Below are 24,466 nucleotides of genomic sequence, written 5' to 3' on the forward strand. Positions count from 1 at the left end.
CGCCGGCCCGGATACGGACATCCTTCTACAGCGCCGGACCAGATACGGACCCCCTTCTACAGCGCCGGACCAGATACGGACACCCTTCTACAGCGCCGGACCAGATACGGACATCCTTCTACAGCGCCGGACCAGATACGGACACCCTTCTACAGCGCCGGACCAGATACGGACACCCTTCTACAGCGCCGGACCAGATACAGACACCCTTCTACAGCGCCGGACCAGATACGGACACCCTTCTACAGCGCCGGACCAGATACGGACACCCTTCTACAGCGCCGGACCAGATACGGACACCCTTCTACAGCGCCGGACCAGATACGGACACCCTTCTACAGCGCCGGACCAGATACGGACACCCTTCTACAGCGCCGGACCAGATACGGACACCCTTCTACAGCGCCGGACCAGATACGGACACCCTTCTACAGTGCCGGACCAGATACTGACACCCTTCTACAGCGCCAAATACAGTGCCGGACCAGATATTACAGACTACTAGAGAAGACTCCAGTGCCCCAGAACAGCACTCCTCTACAGCACCCCCCAAATACATTGCCGAACCGGATACGGACACCCCTCTACAGACCCGAACACAACTCTGACCTGATACAGACACCCCTTCAAAGGCCCGATAACACTATTAGGCCCAATACTACTACTAGTAAAAGTGATTTTAGTGCCAAAACCACAGCACCCCTCTGCAGCCCCCCTAACACAGTGCCGGCCCTGATACCAACACCCCTCTACATCACAAAACATCATGCTGGCCCTGATACTGACAGCCCATATACTGTACCGAACATGGAGCTGGCCCTGATCCTACCTACTACAAGAAGTGATTCTAGGGCCACAGCCCAGTGTTCCTCTACACCCTCCAACACAATACTGCACCCAATATGGACACCCCTCCCTACCCTTGAACAATCAGCTGGACCCAATACTACTGCCTACTAGAAGTTATTCAATTGCCATACCACAGCACCCTGATACTGACACCACTTCCAGGAGTCAGGTAATGTGCAGCTCCTCCAGGGTGGCAGCCTTAGCCAGTACAGACAGTCGTATGACAGGTTCTCTTTAAAGCCCATGTTATGAAGGTTGCAGCTACACAATGGCCCACAGCATGAAGGTTTTGGTGATTCTGCCCGGCACGGATCACACTCTCCGCTCCAGCTTCAAGATTCTCCAGGAGAGGTTAAGCAGAGTAATAAATAAGGATGGAGCGCAGGGCGAGTCAGGGGGGGGGAGGGGCCTGTATTTGCGCTCAGTAGTCCATTTCACACTCTTCGCTGTCACAACATTCGGGCGGAGCGTCTGTGCCGAAGAAGCGGTCCCCGAAATTACCTGTAGAAGAAACAATGTGCATTAAAGAAATCGGTGACCGACAGGACTAGGAGTCTGCTTCTTTCCCCATGCACAGCACAGTGTAAGGGGTCAGAGGTCACTCACCGATGCCTGGGATGATGTGGAATTCCTGGTTAACGCGTTTATCCACAGCAGTGGTGATGATGCGCACTCGCGGGAAGGCGTACGCCACCGAGTGCACTCCCATCTCCGCCATCAACAGTGAGATTAAGAAGATCTTCTCCTCCTGCACGTCGTGATCCTGTAGACAAGACACACGTTTGACATAGTCCAGACACCAGGATTCCCTAGATTAGTTCAAGTGTATAAACCTCCGAGGATCTCATTTCCCGGAATCAAAATATTCCCATATCCCTATTCATTAGACCAAATCTTCATAGTGACCACCCAAATATTTACGCATAAGACATCCTTATGCAGATTCGTTGCTGACCAGTGTTAATTGTAGATAACTATTTACAGTATGATTTTCCTTAATGTTTGATTGGTTGGGAATATAATGGGTAAAAATATATACAGAAGATAAACTAGATCATGGTTCCCCTAATTATTGCTCTAACATTGTTCCCTGAGCCCTACAGCCACTTATTAGCATAAAATGTTCTACACACAGAGCTAGAATGGTCTTCTACAGAGTATATATCTGCCTCCTACTGGCGCAGTGACATGTTTTCCAATACACGGGAGGTCAGATAGGTTGGAGCTGCAGACCGCAAGGACTGGAGGGTGTGGACATTTCCTTTCACAGATGCTCATACACCCAGTGTGTCCCTTACCAGAAGAACTCGGATCGCCATCATCGCCGCGGCCCCTGTGGACACAGTGCTGTCCATCAGAATGACATAGTCTTCACTGATCTCCTTGGGCAGTCGCAGGTAATGGAGCTGCAAAGAGAACAGAGGTGTGATGAGAGGTGGACTGAAGGAGGGAGAGAAATGTAGGAAACAAAGAGAGGAAGTGAAGAAGGAATGGCGGGAGAGAGAGGAGGAAAAAGGAAGAGGAGGAAAGAGGAACAAAAGAAGAGGAGGACAGAGGAGGAGCAGGGAGAACTGGGGAGTGCAGGACAACATGAAAGAATGGATAGAGAAGGGAAGAACAGCGAGAAGAAAAGAGGGAAGAGAGGAGGAGAGAACAGCTAAAAGAAATAAAATGAAGACAGGAGGAAAGACGAGGACAAAGACAGGAGGAAAGACGAGGGCAAAGACAGGAGGAAAGACGAGGGCAAAGACAGGAGGAAAGACGAGGGCAAAGACAGGAGGAAAGACGAGGGCAAAGACAGGAGGAAAGACGAGGGCAAAGACAGGAGGAAAGACGAGGGCAAAGACAGGAGGAAAGACGAGGGCAAAGACAGGAGGAAAGACGAGGGCAAAGACAGGAGGAAGACGATGGCAAAGACAAGAGGAAGACGGGAGAGGAGAAAGGAGGATATGGCAGAAGGAAGAGGGAAGAGAAGACGAAAATCACACAACAGATAACTGTCAGGTCAGGTGGTCTGCCTCTTTGGAAAAGGGAATGGTACTCTGCAGACAAGATGTATTAAGCACACCTGAATTTCTGATCTGTGGGACAGACATTACTCAGAGGTGCAGAGTCTCCAAATATAGTCAATTGCCTTTTCTTCATGCGCACACTTTCATATCACTCTGCATATTTCCAACACAGTGGACTGTACAGCCATTACATTTTACAATCTGCTCGGGTCCAATGATACAGACCCTCCCCCTTCCCCAACTCTTAAGATTGGATCTCATGAGACCCCCATACAGGCTAAGATGTCTGTATAGTACACCCAGTACAGTAAACTGGTTTCTGGTACGGCACCACACTTGTCTTCCTGATTCCTGCAGGATAATCTAGATGTGACAGGTTCTCTTTGCGCACACACCAGTCACACGTCTGAATATAGCAGGGTGCTGTGTGTGAACAGATGGTGTCTCGGCATGCACCCACCTCGGGCTCCCCTGTGTTGTGATTGGTCTGGATGAGGATTTTGCCCAGGCGGATGTCTTTACACACTGCAGTCAGAGCCTGCTCCATGGTCTCCCCGGCCCGGAGGATGGACACCCCTGTGATCTGTAGGATGACAAAATGACAGTCAGAGCTCAGGGTGGCTATTGGTGAACAAATTCCAGGCTCTATGAGCTCCATACACTTACCATGTTAATATGCAATCACTCCCTTTGTCACCTCATGTGTTATATACATGTAAGAGATTTGGATTTGAGCTCAGACATCTAACAAAGCATTACAAACAAGGGTAGCAAACACTGCATATGGGGATAATATGAAGCTTAGCATTAACAACCCCTGTAGAGGTCTGCGAGTTTCTGGCTTGTGATTGGACAAGCACTTTTTGGTTACACTCACCCTCTGGCGATGGAACCTCTTCCCGTGATACAGGGTGCCCTGCGGGGTCTCCACCGTCACCAGCTGAGAAGAAGAAAGACATTCAGTGTTATGTAACAAGATGTGAGGAGAGGACAAACCCACCATGACCCAGGACACACACACCGAGGAGAGCTCACGTACAATGAGAGGAAAGGGGGATGCAGAGCCAGAGAACACCTACCAGGGGGAGCTACAAACCGAGAATTATGTAGAATTGGGGTTCTGGTGCAAACATCTCAAGCTGGAAAACTTACTGGAAAAATGGGGACAACACCCTCAAGTAAAATGGTGCATTTGTGTGTAGGTTGGGCACACACTCCGAGCGCACTTGCTGTGAGGTACACATTACTGGCATGTAGAATGGGGATGGGGGGGTACACTTTACACTTACTGGGAAAGTGAGGGTACACACTGAACAAATGTAAAATGGGGGGTGCACACTTCTAGAGTATACTCACTGGGAAAAGGAGGGGGTGCACACAGAATGAAGAATCGGGGGTGCACACACCTAAAGTATACTTACTGGAAAAAACAGAATTTTTGTAAAATCTTACCTGTAAAATTCCTTTCTCTGAGTCCTCCGACAGTCGCCTCCTCTAAGTCATCACTATTGGGTATTGTCATCTGCTACGCAGGAGTAGCTAGGCATATAGACTTAGTTAAAAACAAAAGGCATTTGCATGTATACACCCCTGGGGGCTGTCCCATCTGGTCAATACCCCCCTGCAGTGTCCACTCCAAACTCAGATTGGTAGCATAGCAGTAAGAACAAGAACCCCATAGAGAGGCGGGGGCGGCGACTGTCGGAGGACTCAGAGAAAGGAATTTTACAGGTAAGATTTTACAAAAATTCCGTTTTCTCTTACGTCCTCCGACAGTCGCCGCCTCCTCTAAGTCATCACTATTGGGATGTCCCAAAGCAGTATAGACATGAGGGGTGGGAAACGCAACCGTAGAAGAGGCAACGCCGTATCCATATCAGAGAAAGGAACCTTACATCCACTGTAAGAGAACCCACTGGGCAACAGAAAAAACAATGTTCAACAGGAGCAACCGCCCAGGAAAGCAAATACCAACAGCCATCCTTCATGGCACTGCCGCACTGAGAACTTTGCGGCCAAAGGAAGCATCAGCTGATGCCAGAACATCTACTCCGTAGAATTTTGAGAAAGTGTGCACCGGCGACCAAGTCGCAGCCTTGCACACCTGGGCCACCGAGGCCCTATGCCAACAAGCCCAGGACGTACTCACAGATCTAGTAGAGTGCGCCTAAACAGGGAAGGGTGGAACCCAATCCTTCAAAGCATAAGCCTGCTCAATGGTCTGTCTGATCCATTTGGCAATAGTTGCTGCGGACGCAGCCATGCCCTTCCGAGAACCCTCAGGAAGAACCAACAGGGAATCAGTTTGACGAAAGGATTCCGTAGACGACAGGCAAACCCTGATCGCCCGAACAACATCCAAAGAATGCAAGGCAATCTCCTTCGGATGCTTAGGCTTCGTGCAAAGCGAAGGCCGAACAATTTTTTCATTAAGGTGAAATTCAGTGACCACCTTGAGAAGATGGTAGACGCGTTCAGCACAGCCACAGCGTGATCCACCTGTGGCGGCACACACCATCGGGATTCCGTAGCCGGATCAAAGGGATAACTCAACCCAAACCGACTAGGGACCAGGAATGGACGTTGCAACGTGCGCCACTGTTCATTAACAGTGTCATGTAATTCTTCTGGGCAGGGAAAAACCTGCGCAGACTTGCGAGTCCCGTGCGTCCCAAACGGGGACACAACGCCCGGAGGACAGGGCTCCTCTTCAAAATGTAAGGTGTCCCTAACAGACACAATCAATGCGTCCATGGTTGCCCGCTCTGCAGGTGACCCCGGGGAGGGGACATCAACCCCTTCCATCACAGCCTCCCCCTCAGACCCCAAGAGGAGAGGGACCATCTGGGTCCCTGACGAGCAGCACGTTCAGCCATCAGCATTTTCCTATTGGACACCAAAGTCGCCACTACAGCGGCTAAATCAGGTCTCAGAGGGGCCACAGGAGAATCGGGGGCCTCCACCAAGGCTGGTGGAACTTTGCTATCCTGAGAATCCATGCTCAAGTGAGAAAAAAACGGACAGTGCAAGAATTAGGTGCTGTCCCCTTAAAAGCGCTGCGAGTGCGCAGCCCACCGCTCCAGGTATAGAACAGAAAAAAGACCCCCAAACAGGAAGGAGACAAAACGGAGCCAGAAGCGACAGTACAGAGATATATTGAGAGCAATAACCTGCAGAGCCCCCGCAGAGTGTTGCCACTGCTGTCCTGCTTCAGAGAAAGAGGAAGTGCTGTGAAAGTAGGCTGAACTATTCTGCTGCATGTCCCAGGGAAAATGGCTGCCCCATAGAAACGTATGGGAGGCTCCACCAAAATGGCCGCCGACATGCGGCCGGACCGACCGGTCACCGCAAAAATGGCGGCGATTGGCGCCAATTCAGCATGTAGATTCGCCCATAGAGAAGCTCACATGCTTGCCCAGTGTGTAAAATAATGGCGGACCGCGCGGTGTCACCCCGCCGCGGTCCATACACAGTCTGCACCCCCAAACCCCTAAGTGACCCAGGGAAGGGGACCCCTCAAACACACACACAGCGCATGTACAAGCGAAACCCGCAGGGATCGCAGCAGGGGGTCACACAAGGCACAGACATGGGGAACACACAGCAACCAGGACTGCCACCCCACACAGAGGCCCCACACAGAAGCACTTACCTGTACCCGATGGCGTGGGGAGCCTCACAGAACGGAAAGCCGCTGTCCTTATCTGACAGGGAGTGCCGTTTGCTAGGGACATTGCACTGCTGAGCCGCAGATGCGTCCGGTGAGGTAGCCACCTCACAGCTGCATCCCTGCAGCGAACAGGGATGGGTCGTTCATAGTGCCAGGGCGAACCATAGCTGAACGCTCGATGGCGGGCTGGGGGTCCATCTGACCCTCTGTGCCCTGGAGACCCAGGGCGGCCAGTCCGAATCCCAGCACCGCATGACCATCTTCGTCCGAAGAGTCGACTAAAAACTAAAGCTGATCAAATAAACAGCTAGTAAAGAAAGAAAAAAACTGACATTTTTCAATAAAATCAAATAAAAAGGAAGATAGGCTGAGACCGAAGCCCCAGCACAGGGAAAGCCTAACTACTCCTGATGCTAGGCAAATTAAAACTGAGTTGGGAGTGGACACTGCAGGGGGGTATTGACCAGATGGGACAGCCCCCATGGGTGTGTATACATGCAAATGCCTTTTGTTTTTAACTAAGTCTATATGCCTAGCTACTCCTGCGGAGCAGATGACAATAGCCAATAGTGATGACTTAGAGGAGGCGGGGACTGTCGGAGGACGCAAGAGAAAGGAAGGGGGTGCACACTAAAAGAATGAAGAATGGGGGGTGCACACACCTAGAGTATACTTACTGGGAAAAGGAGGGGGATGCACACTAAGGCAATGAATAATGGGGGGGGGGGGGGTGCACACACCTAGAGTATACTTACTGGGAAAAGGAGGAGGGTGCACACTAAGGAAATGAAGAATGGGGGGTGCACACACCTAGAGTATACTTACTGGGAAAAGGAGGAGGGTGCACACTAAGGAAATGAAGAATGGGGGGTGCACACACCTAGAGTATACTTACTGGGAAAAGGAGGGGGTGCACACTAAGGAAATGAATTATGGGGGGGGGGTGCACACACCTAGAGTATACCTACTGGAAAAAGGAAGGGGGTGCACACTAAGAGAATGAAGAATGGGGGGTGCACACACCTAGAGTATACTTACTGGGAAAAGGAGGGGGTGCACACTAAGGAAATGAATTATGGGGGGGGGGGTGCACACACCTAGAGTATACCTACTGGAAAAAGGAAGGGGGTGCACACTAAGAGAATGAAGAATGGGGGGTGCACACACCTAGAGTATACTTACTGGGAAAAGGAAGGGGGTGCACACTAAGAGAATGAAGAATGGGGGGTGCACACACCTAGAGTATACTTACTGGGAAAAGGAGGGGGATGCACACTAAGGCAATGAATAATGGGGGGGGGGGTGCACACACCTAGAGTATACTTACTGGGAAAAGGAGGAGGGTGCACACTAAGGAAATGAAGAATGGGGGGTGCACACACCTAGAGTATACTTACTGGGAAAAGGAGGGGGTGCACACTAAGGAAATGAATTATGGGGGGGGGGGTGCACACACCTAGAGTATACCTACTGGAAAAAGGAAGGGGGTGCACACTAAGAGAATGAAGAATGGGGGGTGCACACACCTAGAGTATACTTACTGGGAAAAGGAAGGGGGTGCACACTAAGAGAATGAAGAATGGGGGGTTCACACACCTAGAGTATACTTACTGGGAAAAGGAGGGGGATGCACACTAAGGCAATGAATAATGGGGGGGGGGGGTGCACACACCTAGAGTATACTTACTGGGAAAAGGAGGAGGGTGCACACTAAGGAAATGAAGAATGGGGGGTGCACACACCTAGAGTATACTTACTGGGAAAAGGAGGGGGTGCACACTAAGGAAATGAATTATGGGGGGGGGGGGGTGCACACACCTAGAGTATACCTACTGGAAAAAGGAAGGGGGTGCACACTAAGAGAATGAAGAATGGGGGGTGCACACACCTAGAGTATACTTACTGGGAAAAGGAAGGGGGTGCACACTAAGAGAATGAAGAATGGGGGGTGCACACACCTAGAGTATACTTACTGGGAAAAGGAGGGGGATGCACACTAAGGCAATGAATAATGGGGGGGGGGGGGTGCACACACCTAGAGTATACTTACTGGGAAAAGGAGGAGGGTGCACACTAAGGAAATGAAGAATGGGGGGTGCACACACCTAGAGTATACTTACTGGGAAAAGGAGGGGGTGCACACTAAGGAAATGAATTATGGGGGGGGGGGGTGCACACACCTAGAGTATACCTACTGGAAAAAGGAAGGGGGTGCACACTAAGAGAATGAAGAATGGGGGGTGCACACACCTAGAGTATACTTACTGGGAAAAGGAGGGGGATGCACACTAAGGCAATGAATAATGGGGGGGGGGGGTGCACACACCTAGAGTATACTTACTGGGAAAAGGAGGAGGGTGCAAACTAAGGAAATGAAGAATGGGGGGTGCACACACCTAGAGTATACTTACTGGGAAAAGGAGGGGGTGCACACTAAGGAAATGAATTATGGGGGGGGGGGTGCACACACCTAGAGTATACCTACTGGAAAAAGGAAGGGGGTGCACACTAAGAGAATGAAGAATGGGGGGTGCACACACCTAGAGTATACTTACTGGGAAAAGGAAGGGGGTGCACACTAAGAGAATGAAGAATGGGGGGTGCACACACCTAGAGTATACTTACTGGGAAAAGGAGGGGGTGCACACACCTAGAGTACACTTACTGGGAAAAGGAGGGTGGGGGCACACTAAGGACATACAATTGTGGGGGAAGGAATTGTTTGGGAAACATTACAGAAATGTGGAATGGGGGTGTACATGTACATTGAGACATGTAGAATAAAGGGGTGTATGCACTACAAAAATGTGGAAGTGGTGGTGGGGGCTGGTTAGCACACACTCTCAGAGCACACTTACTGAGGGGGGGGGGGGGGTGCACACTAAGGGGAGGGTTAACACAAATTTTTTAGAGCACACTTACGATGGCATACACTTTACAGAAATGTGGAACAGGGGTGCACATGCACATCGAGGACATGTGGAATGGCAAGTGTGCAAGATGAGGCATGTGGAATAGGGGGGTGTACACACTGCATACACGCAGAATGGGTGTGTGTGTGTGTGTGTGTGTGTAGGGGGGGGGGGGGGGAGAGAGACAGTGGGCACACACTCTCAGAGAACACCTACTGTGGGATACACTTTACAGAAATGTGGAACAGGGGTGCACATGCACATCGAGGACATGTGGAATGGCAAGTGTGCACATTAAAGCATGTGGAATAGGGGGGTGCACACACTACATACATGCAGAATGGGTGGGGGAGAGACGGTGAGCACACACTCTCAGAGAACACTTACTGTGGGGTACACATTACTGAATGGGGGTGGGTGTGCACATATGTAGAATAGGAGGATGGAAACGTAGAATGTGTGTGTGTGTGTGAGAGAATATTGATAAATTGTAGAAGTGGGGAGGAATGAGCGCATGCTCAGAGCACACTTACATTAAGAGGTAGGAAGGAGAGGGCGTGCTCGATGAGTAGACGCATTAGGCGTTTGGAGTAGAAGATGAACTCATCTCGGTTGGTGTCTTTGTTCCTGGAGAAGGTGGAGAACAGGTAAGTATAAGGTGATAATGGAAGGGGGGGGTCACCTCCAGCACAGATAAATGGGGGGTCTCACCTGATGATGGTGTGCATTCCACGCACTTGGGGCGTATTCTGGAGGACACTCAGGGTTTCAGGAAGAGGCTGTCCCTGGTGGGCCGAGGCCAGAGCTGCCCTGATGACAGGGAAATGAAGGAGATTAGACCTAAGAACATACACTGCAACCCACAGCAGCCTCCACCCACACACAGTCACCCTGCAAGGGGAGGGGCTGAGAACACCCGCTGCAATGGAAGGGGCCCCTTGCACCCAGATGTGCACAGAATACCAACCAAGTGTCTTAGGTGGATCTGGAAAACAAGGCATGCTGGGAAATCCGACACACAGCACAGCTTCAACACAGGCTGCCCTACTCCACCATACATCACATTTCACACCCAACATATAGAGATGAGCCTAAAAGCACACATACTCAAGCAATCTAATTCACCCCTTTTTCATACTCCTAATGCACTGATTGGTTGATGGATCCATTGAGATTGAATTACTCTGCAGAGGACTGTAAGGGAGAACATTTCATCGGGGGGGGGAGCCTAAATAATGACATAGGATGACCACCTGCAGACAAAAAAACACTGGGGCTCCCTTACTGGCAGTACATGAAATGCACCACAGACTGGTAAGCTGCAAGGCATTACATTTTTTTTTCTTGGGTTTAGATACACTTTAATGTTCAGGAGGTCCTACATGGCATCTGTCCAGGATTGGAGCTTAACCAATGTTCAGGAGGTACCACATGGCATCTGTCCAGGATTGGAGCTTAACCAATGTTCAGGAGATCCTACATGGCATCTGTCCAGGATTGGAGCTTAACCAATGTTCAGGAGGTCCTACATGGCATCTGTCCAGGATTGGAGCTTAACCAATGTTCAGGAGGTCCTACATGGCATCTATCCAGGATTGGAGCTTAACCAATGTTCAGGAGGTCCTACATGGCATCTGTCCAGGATTGGAGCTTAACCAATGTTCAGGAGGTCCTACATGGCATCTATCCAGGATTGGAGCTTAACCAATGTTCAGGAGGTCCTACATGGCATCTATCCAGGATTGGAGCTTAACCAATGTTCAGGAGGTCCTACATGGCATCTATCCAGGATTGGAGCTTAACCAATGTTCAGGAGGTCCTACATGGCATCTATCCAGAATTGGAGCTTAACCAATGTTCAGGAGGTCCTACATAGCATCTATCCAGGATTGGAGCTTAACCAATGTTCAGGAGGTCCTACATGGCATCTATCCAGGATTGGAGCTAAACCAATGTTCAGGAGGTCCTACATGGCATCTATCCAGGATTGGAGCTTAACCACTTACGGACCGCCCACTATAGACATCAGTACGTTTTAAATACCGAGGTTATGGCAGCAGATAGCTGCTATAACCCCGGTAATTTTTTTAAACAGCAGGCGATCCTCTTTAACATAAGGGTGGTCCCAACGGCGGATTCAGCGGGAGGGGGGGGGTCACCTCTCCCGCCGCTTCCTGGTCGTTTTTCCCCGCTTACTGGACCCGTTAGTAGCAGGGAAAACGATCCGGTCCACGCTCCTCTCAGGCAGGAAGTCAAGTGAGGCAAGATGGCCCCCACTCCACTCTATGGCCTTGGAGGACGTCATACATCGCTTACTAGCAAAGGATTTAAACAAACCATTTTTTTTTTCATTTTTTAGTGTAGATGTGAGGTCTTTTTGACCCCAGATCTCACATTAAAGAGGACCTGTCCTGCTTATTTATATTACAAGGGATGTTTACATTCCTTGTAATAGGAAAAAAAAAAATATAAAAAAAAACAAATAGATAAAATAAATAGGAAAAAAAAAAAAAAATGAAAAGCGCCCTGTCTCCGTTAGCTCACACGCAGAAGCGAACGCATACGCGCCGCCATATGGTGGGCATAAGTCCCGCCCACATATGTAAAGAGTGTTCAAACCACACATGAAGTATCGCGATCATCAGAGCGAGAGCAATAATTTGAGCCCTAAACCTCCTCTAACTCCAAACTGGTAACCTGTAGAATTTTTTAGACTGTCCCCTTTGGGGATTTTTAAGTACCAATGTTTTCACCATTCCACGAGCGTGCGAAATTTTGAAGCCCGACATGTTGGGTCTCTATTTACTCGGCGTAACATTATCTTTCACAATATAGAAAAAAAAGTGGGCTAACTTTACGGTTTTCCTATTTTTTTTCAAAAAAAAAAAAAAGGGATTTTTTTCCAAAATAAGACCGCTGCACAAATACGGTGTGATAAAAAGATATTGCAACCATCCCCATTTTATTCTCTATGGTCACTGCTAAAAAAAAAAAACTGAATTTTTGTAAAATCTTACCAGTAAAATTCCTTTCTCTGAGTCCTCCGACAGTCGCTGCCTCTTCATATTCGTCACAATGGGGTAATTAACCTTTGCTCCGTAGGAGTAGCTAGGCAACAGAATATGTCAATATTAAAGCTTTTAACATATCCCACCCCAGGGGGGTGGTCCCCTCAGTCAATACCCTCCTACTTCCTGTATCCATACCTCAGTCTCAGTAGAATAGCAGTAGAGTATACAACCAAACCCCAAAAGAGGGGCAGGGGCGGCGACTGTCGGAGGACTCAGAGAAAGGAATTTTACAGGTAAGATTTTACAAAAATTCCGTTTTCTCTTAAGTCCTCCGACAGTCGCCGCCTCTTCATATTCGTCACAATGGGGACGTCCCAAAGCAGTGCAAACATTAGCCGCGCCTAAGGCAACGCAGTCTCCACATCAGAGAAAGGAACCTTACCGAGGGAAGGAAACCTGCTGGGCAGCATGAAAAAAACTTGCTCAACAGGAGCAACAACCCAGGAAAAACAAATAACCTAGGGATAAAAAAAAAAAAACATACCCAAACAGCCAAGGGTCCAAAACAAGGGACCCTAAGGAACTGCCGCACTAAGAACCTTGCGGCCAAAGGAAGCATCTGCCGATGCCTGAACATCCACCTTGTAGAACTTTGAGAAGGTGTGAACGGACGACCAAGTCGCCGCCTTACACACCTGGGCCACAGAAGCCCGATGATGACAGGCCCAAGACGTACTCAGAGATCTGGTAGAGTGCGCCTTCACAGGCATAGGAGGAACTTGTCCCTTCAGAGCATAAGCCTGTTCAATGGTCTGTCTGATCCATTTGGCGATGGTAGAAGCCGACGCCGCCATGCCCTTCCGAGGTCCCTCTGGAAGGACAAATAAAGAATCCGACTTACGAAAAGATTCAGTCCATTTTAGGTAAACCCTAATCGCCCGAACAACATCCAAGGAGTGCAAATCCACCTCCTTCGGATGTTTAGGCTTCGCGCAGAGCGAAGGCAAGACAATGTCCTCATTGAGGTGAAATTCCGAAATCCTCTTCGGAAGAAAAGAAGGGTTAGGTCGCAAGACCACCTTATCCAAGTGAATGACCAAATACGGAGACCTGCAGGACAAAGCAGCCAGCTCCGACACTCTGCGAGCCGAAGTGATCGCCACCAAAAAGGCAACCTTTTTGGACAACATGGACAACGAGATCTCCCTGATGTTTTCAAAAGGAGCATGTTGTAACACGGAGAGAACAAGATTCAAGTCCCAAGGAGGCAGAGGTTCCCTCCTAGGAGGGACCAGATGTCGCACCCCTTGAACAAAGGTGCTAACCAAGGAGTTAGACGCCACAGGACGTTGAAAGAGAACAGCCAGCGCAGAAATCTGACCCTTGATCGTAGCCAGCGCCAAACGCTGGTCTACACCCGTTTGAAGGAAGGACCACACCCTAGACACCGAGTATGTGCGAGGGGAACACCCCCTGGACTCACACCAGGCAAAATAGGCCTTCCAAGTACGGTAATAGACCTTCCCCGAGGAAGACTTCTTCGCGTTCATCAAAGTGTGAATGACCTCAGGGGAGAGACCCCTATCCTTCAGGACCTCGGTTTCAACAGCCAGGCCGTCAAAGCCAGCGACTGTAAAGCAGGATGGAATATCGGCCCTTGAGACAGAAGATCTTCTCGAAGAGGCAGACGCTACGGGGCGTCGACCGCCAGATTCACGAGGTCTGCGTACCAGGACCGGCGAGGCCAGTCCGGCGCCACAAGAATCACCGTGTGCGGTTCCGAGTTCAACCTGCGAACAGACGAGACGCGAACAGGTCCACATCTGGAAGACCCCACTTCGCGCACAACATCTGGAAGACATCCGGGTGGAGGGACCATTCCCCCTGGTCCAGGGACTGGCGACTCAGATAATCCACCTGCCAGTTCTCCACCCCCGGAATGTGAACCGCCGTTATCGCCGGGACGTGTGTCTCGGCCCAGGACAGAATGTCAGGCCACTTCCCGAGCCGCTCGGGCACTCCTGGTGCCCCCTTGGTGGTTGATGTAGGCCACCGCCGTGGCATTGTCCGTCTGCACCCGAACCGGACGGCCCTGCAGCCTGTCCGTCCAACGTCGAAGGCAGAGATTTATCGCTCGCAATTCCAGAATGTTGATCGTAAGGGAGGATTCCTCCTCCGACCAAGTTCCCTGGGCGGACAGAACGCCCAGAACACCACCCCAGCCCAGACAGGCTGGCATCCGTGGTGACCACCGTCCATGAGAGAGAACGAAAAGACTTGCCCCCCGACACCACCGGGGACTGGAGCCACCACAGAAGATCCCTTCTGGTGCGATGGCCCAACGAAATCTGGAGATCCAGAGATTGCGGTCGCCCGTCACACCTGGACAGGATCTCCGCTTGGACACCCCGCGTGTGAAACTGGGCGAAGGGAATCGCCTCGAAAGTCGAGACCATCAATCCCAAACATCGCATGCACGTCCGGAGTGACGAGCACGGAACGTCCCTGAGGGACCTGATTTCTTCCTGAAGAGTCCTGAGCTTGTCGTCCGGTAGGAAGACCCTCGCCTGGACCGAGTCCAGAATCATTCCCAGGTAGGGAAGACGAACCGACGGGCACAGCGTCGATTTTGGAAAGTTTATCGTCCAACCAAACTCCTGCAGAGTCTGCATTATGACGGACAGGTCCTTCACCAGACCCTGGCTGGTCGCAGACCGAACCAGAATGTCGTCCAGATACCCCAGGACAGAGATGCCCTGGGCTCTCAACAAAGCCAGAACCGGTGCAAGCACCTTGGTGAACACCCGTGGAGCCGAAGCGAGACCAAAGGGTAGCGCCACGAATTGGTAATGATCCTCCGCAATGGCGAATCGAAGATACCTCTGGTGATCCTGGGCACGGTGAACAGATTGGAATAGAACCCCCGAAATCTGTCCCGATGAGGCACCGGAACCACCACTCCCTGAGCTCGCAGGTCCCGCACCGCCAGGTGAAGATCCCGCAACCGCTCCGGAGACAGTTGAAGATTTGAGGGAAAAAATCTGCTCGCCGGCCGAGAGAGAAACTCGATCTTGTAGCCAGATCGAACGATTTCCTGAACCCACCTGTCCCGAACACAGGCCATCCAGGGTTGAAGAAAACCGAGCAAACGTCCCCCCACCCCAGAACTGGGTGAGGGCGCCCCTTCAGGCCGCATTGTTATGGGCAGCGGATCCGGACTGGCCGGACTTCTGCTTACCTGTCCACGGCTTCTTTTGGGAGCCTTGACCTTTGAAGGGCTTGCCCTTATAGTGCGACCGAAAGGCACGAAAGGACCCCTGAGAGGGCCGAAAAGAAGCATGCTTCTTACCCGGAGCAACCTTAGCCTTGTGGGATTGGGGTAATAGCGTGCTCTTGCCACCCGTGATCCCTTTTATCAGCGTATCCAAGGGTTCGCCAAAAAGGCGAAATCCCGTATAGGGTAGATTAGCTAAGGTTTTGCGCGAAGATTGGTCCACAGACCAACACTTCAGCCAAATCAGGCGGCGTGACAACACCGCCACGCTGTGCACACGTGCAGCCAACGGGACTATATCCAAGTCCGCATTACACAAATACATGACACCCTGATGGATTTGATCTACCATAGCCAGCGTCGCCGGGGGGGCAGAGTCAGCCACCAGGACGCGCCTAAGTACCTGCGTCCAATCCACGACAGCCTGAGCTGCCATAAGAAAAGCAAAAATAGCTTTCAGCATGGAACCGGTAACCGAATAAGTATGACGGGCAAGAGACTCCAGCCTCCTGTCCGTGGCATCCCGGAACACCGGGGTATCCTCAGCAGGAATCGCAGTGGACTTATTCAAAACCGCCACCGCGTGATCCACCGGAGGTGGCACACACCAACGTTCATCAGTAGCGGGTAAGAAAGGATACCGCAGCTTGAACCTACTTGGCACAGCAAAAGGCTTCCGTATATTGCGCCATTGTTCACTAACAGCGCGCTGAAAATCCTCAGTGCAAGGAAAAACCTGCGATGATTTGCGTCTTCGCTGCGTCCCATAAGAGGCCAGGACAGCAGGAGGACAAGGCTCATCCTGCAAACGCAGTGTGTGTTTGATAGAAGCAACCAAGTCATCCATGAGTGCAAGCTCTTCAGACGAGCCAGGGGGGGAATTATCAACCCCTTCAACCTCAGCCTCCACTTCTGATCCCACAAGATCCAGGGAGGAACGGGACCCCGATAAGGAGACCCCAGCCATAGCAGCCCCATCACCCTCACCCTCGGAATCCGAGGAAATAGAAACCCTGGGCCGTTTTGTGGATTGAGCAGCCACAAGCATTTGCACCTGAGCAGCAAGGTTAGCCACAACAGTAGCCAAATCACCCCCCTCGGGGGAAGCAGCAGCAGTCCCCTGGCCCCCCACTAAGGTGAGAGGAAATTTGCTTTCCTGAGAATCCATGCCCCCAAAAGTGTGTTAGGAAGAAAAGGAGTACTGCCCCTTTAACAGCGCGGCGAGCGCAGCCCACCGCACACAATCACACACCGACCCCCACAGGGATAAACACAAAACTTAGGCAAGGAATACAGGGATAAGGAAGATAAACCTGGAGAGACCACTCAGCTGCTGCACCGATCGCTGTTGCTCAGGGAAAGGAAGTGATGAAACACAGACCGCTCCTATAAAGCCTATGGAAGGCTCCACAAACATGGCCGCCGGTGAGGGACTAGCAAAGGCAGAGCATGCAGCGCTGACATGCGGCCCGAGCGATCGCCACCAAAATGGCGGCGCTTGGCGCCAAAAACGCCGCTCCCATCACATAGATATGGCCAGCACACGCCTGCAGCTATTATAAAAATGGCGGACCGCCGTAGCGGCCGTGGCATGTATGCACCAACATGTATAACATCATGTCCTATAACATACAGCATGTCACACAGATAATCACAGTATTAACACTGAACAGTGTACAACAGCCCCCCTCCTTGCAGCCCACAGCAGCATTAAACCAGACAGGGAGCCCAACCGTGTGAACAGGCATGCAGGGTTACACAGTCCCAGACTGACACCCACTACACATACAGGTCCCCACACAGAGTACACTTACCTCCTGAATGGCGTGGGGAACCCGCACAAGCGATCAAGCCACTGCACATGGGACAGGGAGAGTCGCAGCCAGGACGCAGTAGAACTGCGGTGCGAAACCGCATGGCGTCCAGTGAGGTAGCCACCTCACCATAGCATCCCTGCAGCGAACAGGGATGGGTCGTTCACACATGCCAGGAAAAGCACCTGACTGAACGCTCGATGGCAGGCTGGGAAGCCACTGGCCCACAACCTGCGACCAGGGGGGCCAGCCCGAGACCCAGCCTGCACGATCCTCTTCATCAGAAGAACTAACTAATGCTGACAAAAGTAACAGCTAGGTAAAGAGAGAGAAAAAAACTCAAATAATATCAAAAAAAGAAGATAAAGGCTGAGACAAAATGTCCCAGCATAGAAACATCCAGCCACTCCTGAAAGCTAGACAATGAAACTGAGGTATGGATACAGGAAGTAGGAGGGTATTGACTGAGGGGACCACCCCCCGGGGGTGGGATATGTTAAAAGCTTTAATATTGACATATTCTGTTGCCTAGCTACTCCTACGGAGAAAAGGTCAATTACCCCATTGTGACGAATATATGAAGAGGCGGCGACTGTCGGAAGACGTAAGAGAAATATATATATATATATATATTATATATATATATATATATATATATATATATATATATATATATATATATATATATATATATATATATATATATATATATATATATATATATATATATATATATATATAATGTTTGGGGGTTCTAAGTAATTTTCTAGTTAAAAAAAAAAAAAAAAATATTTTAAACTTGTTAACAACAAGTGTCAAAAAAAGGCCTGGTCCAGAAGTGGTTAAAAGCCTCCCATTTTGATCAAGAGATCAGATTCTAGCTCAACAAGTGGCTTGTTTGTGATCTCCACGTGTCATTTTCTCTACTTTCTAATATTCATTTTGTAGCTCCTTTTCTATATAAAACCTTTAAAACCTCTGTGAAGTGTGTTTCTTTCCTTACCAACTGGTGGAGAATGCGGGCAATAAAATATGAATGTCACACACTATACATCGTATATTAGACCAAAAAGGGTATTATAAGAATTAAAATGTATGCAACACACTATACACTGTATATTAGAACACAACACACTATACTCTGCAGGGCCGAACACACACAGGATCATATACATTTTATATATATGGCACACGGTTTACTCTTTATATTAGGACACACACACGCTACTCTATTTATTAGAGCACGCAGTGTCGTATGACAACGGGTATCATGCTTGTGTGTGAACATACATCCTTTATTTCTGATGTGACACACACACGTGCAGGACAAGACATGCAGTCGCCCTCACATGTCCCAACGCTGCATCCTCTGGAGTACGGCAGGAGGGGTATACGGATGTACAGGAGTTGAAGGTTAAACCCAAGAGGAGAAGAAAGCGTGATAATCATGAATAAAGAAGGACAGACCACACAGGGGGAGAACACAGATTGGGGGGGGGGGGAGGGGGGGGTCACTCACAGGGAATGGGTACATGGAGGGGAAAGACACATGGAGTACACACTGAGGAGTGGGGATGGAGGCACCTAAAGTACAGAGTCTCATGGGGGTGAGTTGGAGGACACACAAAAAGGTGAAAGAACATGCAGAATGAAAGGAGGATGATGAGGTGATGACTAAGCCATAGGTAGGTGAAGGTCAGTGTGACCTATGTTGGTGAAGGGGGAAATCGAATGATCAGTGTGAGTGGTGGTGGGCTGGGATAAGTGCAAGCTGTGGGAGCAGTCAGTCTGAGCCATAGGGGGGTCAGTGCAAGGCATGGGCATGATCAGTGAGAGCTCAGGGGGTAATGGGGTGACAGAATAAGCCATGGGGGCACGGAGAGGTCAGTGTTAGTGGTGAGCTGGGATAAATGCAATCTGCGGGAGCAGTCAGTCTGAGTCAGGGGGATCATTGCAATCCATGGGCATGGGAGTGATCAGTGCGAGCATTGGAGGGGGGGTCAGCGAGAGCCCAGGGGGTGGTGGGATGACAGAATGAGCCATGGGGGCACAGAGATGTCAATGTAAATGGTGGGCTGGGGTAAAAAGCAAGCTGTGGGAGCGGTCATTCTGAGCCATAGAGGAGGTCATTGCAAGCCATGGGCGTGATCAGTGCGAGCAGTGGAGGGGGGTCAGCGAAAGCCCAGGTGGTGGTGGGATGACAGAATGAGCCATGGGGGCATAGAGGTCAGTAAGTGGTGGGCTGGAGTAAAAGCAAGCTGCAGGAGTGGTCAGTCTGAGTCATAGAGGGGTCAGTGCAAGCCAAGGGCATGGGAGTGATCAGTGAGAGCAGTAGAGGGAGGTCATTGACAGCCCAGGGGGTGGTGGGCAGACAGTATGTGCCATGGGGGAACAGAGAGGCAAGTGGTGGTGGGCTGGGGTAAATGCAACCACACGAGCAGTCTGAGTCATAAGGGGGTCAGTGCAAGCCACGGGCATGATCAGTGCGAGCAGTGGAGGGAGGTCAGTGAAAGCCTGGAGGGGTGGTTGGCAGACAGTATGAGCCATGGGGGCACAGAGAGCTCAGTGTATGTGGTGGGCTGGGGTAAATGCAAGCTGCAGGAGCAGTCAGAGTCATTGGGGGGGGGGGGGGTCAGTGCAAGCCAAGGGCATGGGATTGATCAGTGAGAGCAGTGGAGGGAGGTCATTGAGAGCTCAGGGGGTGGTGGGTACACAGTATGAGCCATGGATGTAACAGAGCAGTCATTGTGAATGGTGGTGGGCTAGGATAAATGCAAGCAGCAGGAGCAACCAGTCTGAGCCATAAAGTGGTCCAAGCAAGCCCTTTAAAGGTGTTCAGTGAGAGCCCAGGGGGTGGTGGGCAGACAATATAAGCTGTGGGAGCATGGAGAGATAGATCAGTGAGAGCAGTCATAGGCTGCAGTTAGTGCAATGTGTGCAGGGATGTGGGGGTGAAGACCCATACATACATACTATAATCTGCTCATACAGAAGACTTCCCTCCCTCACCAAAAACACAAATATACCAAGACCCAACCCCACCCCCACCCCACCCAGCCATTCCCGTCATCCTACCTCACCGTGATCTCCCGCTGACACAGCAAGGCCAACCCAGGGGTTAAAGGTCACAGCACGCAGGGTCACAAATGTTAGGAAGAGAAAAAGGAGAGACACCGTGAGACAGGTGATCAGTCATAGTAGAGGGGACATGCTTGAGGAAGGGGGATGGGGGGATCCAGCATGCACAATACATCTTTACTATAGAACCTCAGGAGGTCTGTACATAGCACAGACATCTAGTGACCGATAACTGGCGGACCTGACTTTCTCACTAGAACTCTGACCTACATCTAGGCACTGTGCAGGTCAAATACTGACCCACAATAAATCAGCAGGGAATCATTTAGATAAAGAGGCTCATACACTACTATTAAAAAGAGAAATATAGCATCTACCATTTCTGACTTGGATCTTAAAAAGGAACAAGCTCTGGGGCAGTCAGTCTGATCCCGGCGTCATAAGCGGGGGTCACTGGCATGGAACAGGCATTCATTCAGAGAGGTCTAATTCAGCCCTCAATGATTACCTTGTGACTCCTATAGTGAAGGAGGGACGACAGTCCTGGGAATTTTTTTAAAGCAATAGCAGAATATCAATTTTAGCAATGGTGCTCTTTAATAAGGACTTGTCAGTTTCTGGTGATACAGAGAATAAGATATAAAATGCAGCGCTGTAAATAAAATCCTGTATATATATATTATGGAAACATAACTTCAATTGAGGATAATATTATGGAACAGTCCAATCCACCAAAACACCATGGTAAGTGAAGAAATCCGTCAACTTGGTACTGGAAATAGTGAGAACCTCCACCACACATAAAGTGACCAATTGGCCTCTTACCAGATATAGGTGACCAATGCTCTCACAAAGGTCGCCAAACGTTTTTGCTCAAAGCAGGACGGTCAACTTCCAGAAAGTGTTAGCAGAAGCTCCCAGGATCCATAGATCACCTCCCAAGGACAGGATCAACCATGTAACGTCCCTCTCAAATATGAAATATAGAGACAGGGAAAGACCATGGTGCAGTATGTTCCAATATAAAATTTATTTAAAATTAGGTGCACTCACCACATGTAAGAGCATAAAAAGACCTTCAGTATAAAATCCAATAACCGCTGACAAGCGGTACGTTCAATCCGGCTTGTGACGTAGACGCTGGTGGCTCCGCCTACATGTTTCGCAGGCAACTGCGTCATCAGGGGGGGGAGTGAGCAGCGTTATAGACGTCTTTTAAAGGCTAATCAAATCCGGAAGTGCAAGGGATCATCCGACACGCCCTCGGGGGTCACACAGGAAGTGAAAACCACACCTGGACCGCATTAAGACACCGGAAGGAGTTCTCAGACCTTGAGACTAATGGCTAATGGACCGGAAGTATACCCTCACTCCGGAAACAAAACAAACGATCACCTCCCGGAAGGATACATCCGCCCTCCAAGGGAGGGATCATTACATAATATCCCAATGTCCATAGATGGAAAAAAGCCATAAGTCCGCAAACGGGAAAAAATTACAAAAATTGTACTAGAATCTTAAATTAATAGAAACAGCCCTATAGACCATCCAAGGACCCATAAGAGCCATTGCATAAAACCGGATATGAATACTCAAACCCAAACCGGGGGAGAAATATAAAAAAGGTCGAGGTCACAAGCCAGAAGAACTACAATTACAACAAACATATACAATAGTGATATAAAATACCCAAAATATATATAAACAATACCTCAATGTATACAGATTAGGTGAATACGCAAAAGTTAACACAACTTAACATAAAATATTAAATCAAAAATAATTTATGCCAGGATAATAATTTATAACCACATAAGACAAAGTATCCAAGGTTAGCTGTTGTTAATGAATGAATTTAGATCCAGGTCTACATTTAAACCAGACGGCCTAAGACATTTGAGGAGATAAATCCATCGAGTCTCCAACTGGGAGATACCTCTACGTAGGTTGCCACCCCGCCAGTTGGACTTAGAAAGATCGATGACCATGAAGGAGGTCCCTGTAGGGTCCCTCCCATGATACTTGTCATAATGCTTGGACAAGTTATGCTTCGTAAAACCCCTGCGAATGTTACCGATGTGCTCATTCATTCTCACCCAAAACTCCCTAATGGTGCGCCCTACATAATGTAGCCCACAGGGGCAGGTGATTAAGTACACTACCCTTTTTGTGCTGCATGTTGCAAAACATTTGATGTCATAGGTTAAACCCGTCGCATTGCCCAAAAATTGGGTGTACTTCCGCTGTTTCAAATGATTAATTGAACAGACAGCACAGCGTCTGCATGGGTAGAAACCATCTCTGTCAAAGAAGAATTTAGGTCTAATGGGAGGTTCAATGATGTTTGGTGCTATCCTCAACCTTAGTGGAGGGGCACCCCTAAAGATAACTGGAGGCTGATCTGGAATCATAGATCCCAGAACCCTGTCACCCTTCAAAATGTCCCAATGCTTGGCCAAAATTCTTTTCACCAAGTAGTGGTGAGAGGAATAGGACGTGAAAAAGGAAAACCGAGGTGAAAACCTGGTTGTCTCCGCCACCGACCTATTAGCAGATAGAACCTCCCTCTCGGGGTACAAGATCAGACTCCTATCCATCTCCGCGATAGTTTGAATCACGGAGTCAAGTTCATCTGATCCATAACCTCTGTCCAGGAAGCGTCCTTTTAGAACCTGGGCCTCCTCAAGGAAGTCCTGCAACAAAGTGCAGTTCCTTTGCAGTTGATTTGGGGTGGGGACAGGGACTCTTTAGAGTCCTTTTTCTCCAATCTGAACAACAATGATCGTGGTATAGCCCTGAAACATGACATCAGTATGGAGGAGATTAGTTTTCTGGATTTGAGGATTCGAGTCCAGGATAATAAACTAATCACATCCACGTTCTTTAAGGAAACGGACCGTAACGGGTTCATCAGCCTGGAGAGCTGTCATCATAGACCCTGGCTAAAAGGTGTCCCAAAGAGTCAGTTTCGGAGACTCAGGAGGAACTGCACTTTGTTGCGGGACTTCCTTGAGGAGGCCCAGGTTCTAAAAGGACGCTTCCTGGACAGAGGTTATGGATCAGATGAACTTGACTCCGTGATTCAAACTATCGCGGAGATGGATAGGAGTCTGATCTTGTACCCCGAGAGGGAGGTTCTATCTGCTAATAGGTCGGTGGAGGAGACAACCAGGTTTTCACCTCGGTTTTCCTTTTTCACGTCCTATTCCTCTCACCACTACTTGGTGAAAAGAATTTTGGCCAAGCATTGGGACATTTTGAAGGGTGACAGGGTTTTGGGATCTATGATTCCAGATCAGCCTCCAGTTATCTTTAGGGGTGCCCCTCCACTAAGGTTGAGGATAGCACCAAACATCATTTAACCTCCCATTAGACCTAAATTCTTCTTTGACAGAGATGGTTTCTACCCTTGCAGACGCTGTGCTGTCTATTCAATTAATCATTTGAAACAGCGGAAGTACACCCAATTTTTGCGCAATGCGACGGGTTTAACCTATGACATCAAATGTTTTGCAACATGCAGCACAAAAAGGGTAGTGTACTTAATCACCTGCCCCTGTGGGCTACATTATGTAGGGCGCACCATTAGGGAGTTTTGGGTGAGAATGAATGAGCACATCGGTAGCATTCGCAGGGGTTTCCCGAAGCATAACTTGTCCAAGCATTATGACAAGTATCATGGGAGGGACCCTACAGGGACCTCCTTCATGGTCATCGATCTTTCTAAGTCGAACTGGCGGGGTGGCAACCTACGTAGAGGTATCTCCCAGTTGGAGACTCGATGGATTTATCTCCTCAAATGCCTTAGGCCGTCTGGTTTAAATGTAGACCTGGATCTAAATTCAT

General features: G+C 49.6%; 1 protein-coding gene across 3 annotated transcripts in view; it reads right to left on the bottom strand.

Moving 5' to 3' along the window:
* Positions 1–1,151: 1,151 nt before the first annotated feature.
* Positions 1,152–24,466, bottom strand: part of LOC309551439 (uridine-cytidine kinase-like 1) — a 49,627-nt gene continuing 26,312 nt past the window's right edge. For 2 of the 3 annotated variants that reach the window (XM_082252016.1, XM_082252014.1), the window contains exons 8-15: positions 18,892–18,911; positions 10,155–10,253; positions 9,977–10,070; positions 3,739–3,801; positions 3,322–3,444; positions 2,148–2,255; positions 1,456–1,612; positions 1,152–1,350 (exon numbers count right to left, since the gene is read on the bottom strand). In XM_082252016.1, coding sequence (XP_082108142.1) covers positions 1,271–1,350; positions 1,456–1,612; positions 2,148–2,255; positions 3,322–3,444; positions 3,739–3,801; positions 9,977–10,070; positions 10,155–10,253; positions 18,892–18,911 — 744 coding nt within the window. In that variant the 3' untranslated portion in view covers positions 1,152–1,270. Of the gene's footprint in view, positions 1,351–1,455; positions 1,613–2,147; positions 2,256–3,321; positions 3,445–3,738; positions 3,802–9,976; positions 10,071–10,154; positions 10,254–18,891; positions 18,912–20,617; positions 20,635–24,466 lie in introns of all 3 variants that reach the window. The other variant, XM_082252015.1, reaches the window with a different exon arrangement.

This window comes from Pelophylax lessonae (assembly GCF_965119305.1).
Source record: "Pelophylax lessonae genome assembly, chromosome: 3".
Taxonomy (NCBI): Eukaryota; Metazoa; Chordata; class Amphibia; order Anura; family Ranidae; genus Pelophylax; species Pelophylax lessonae.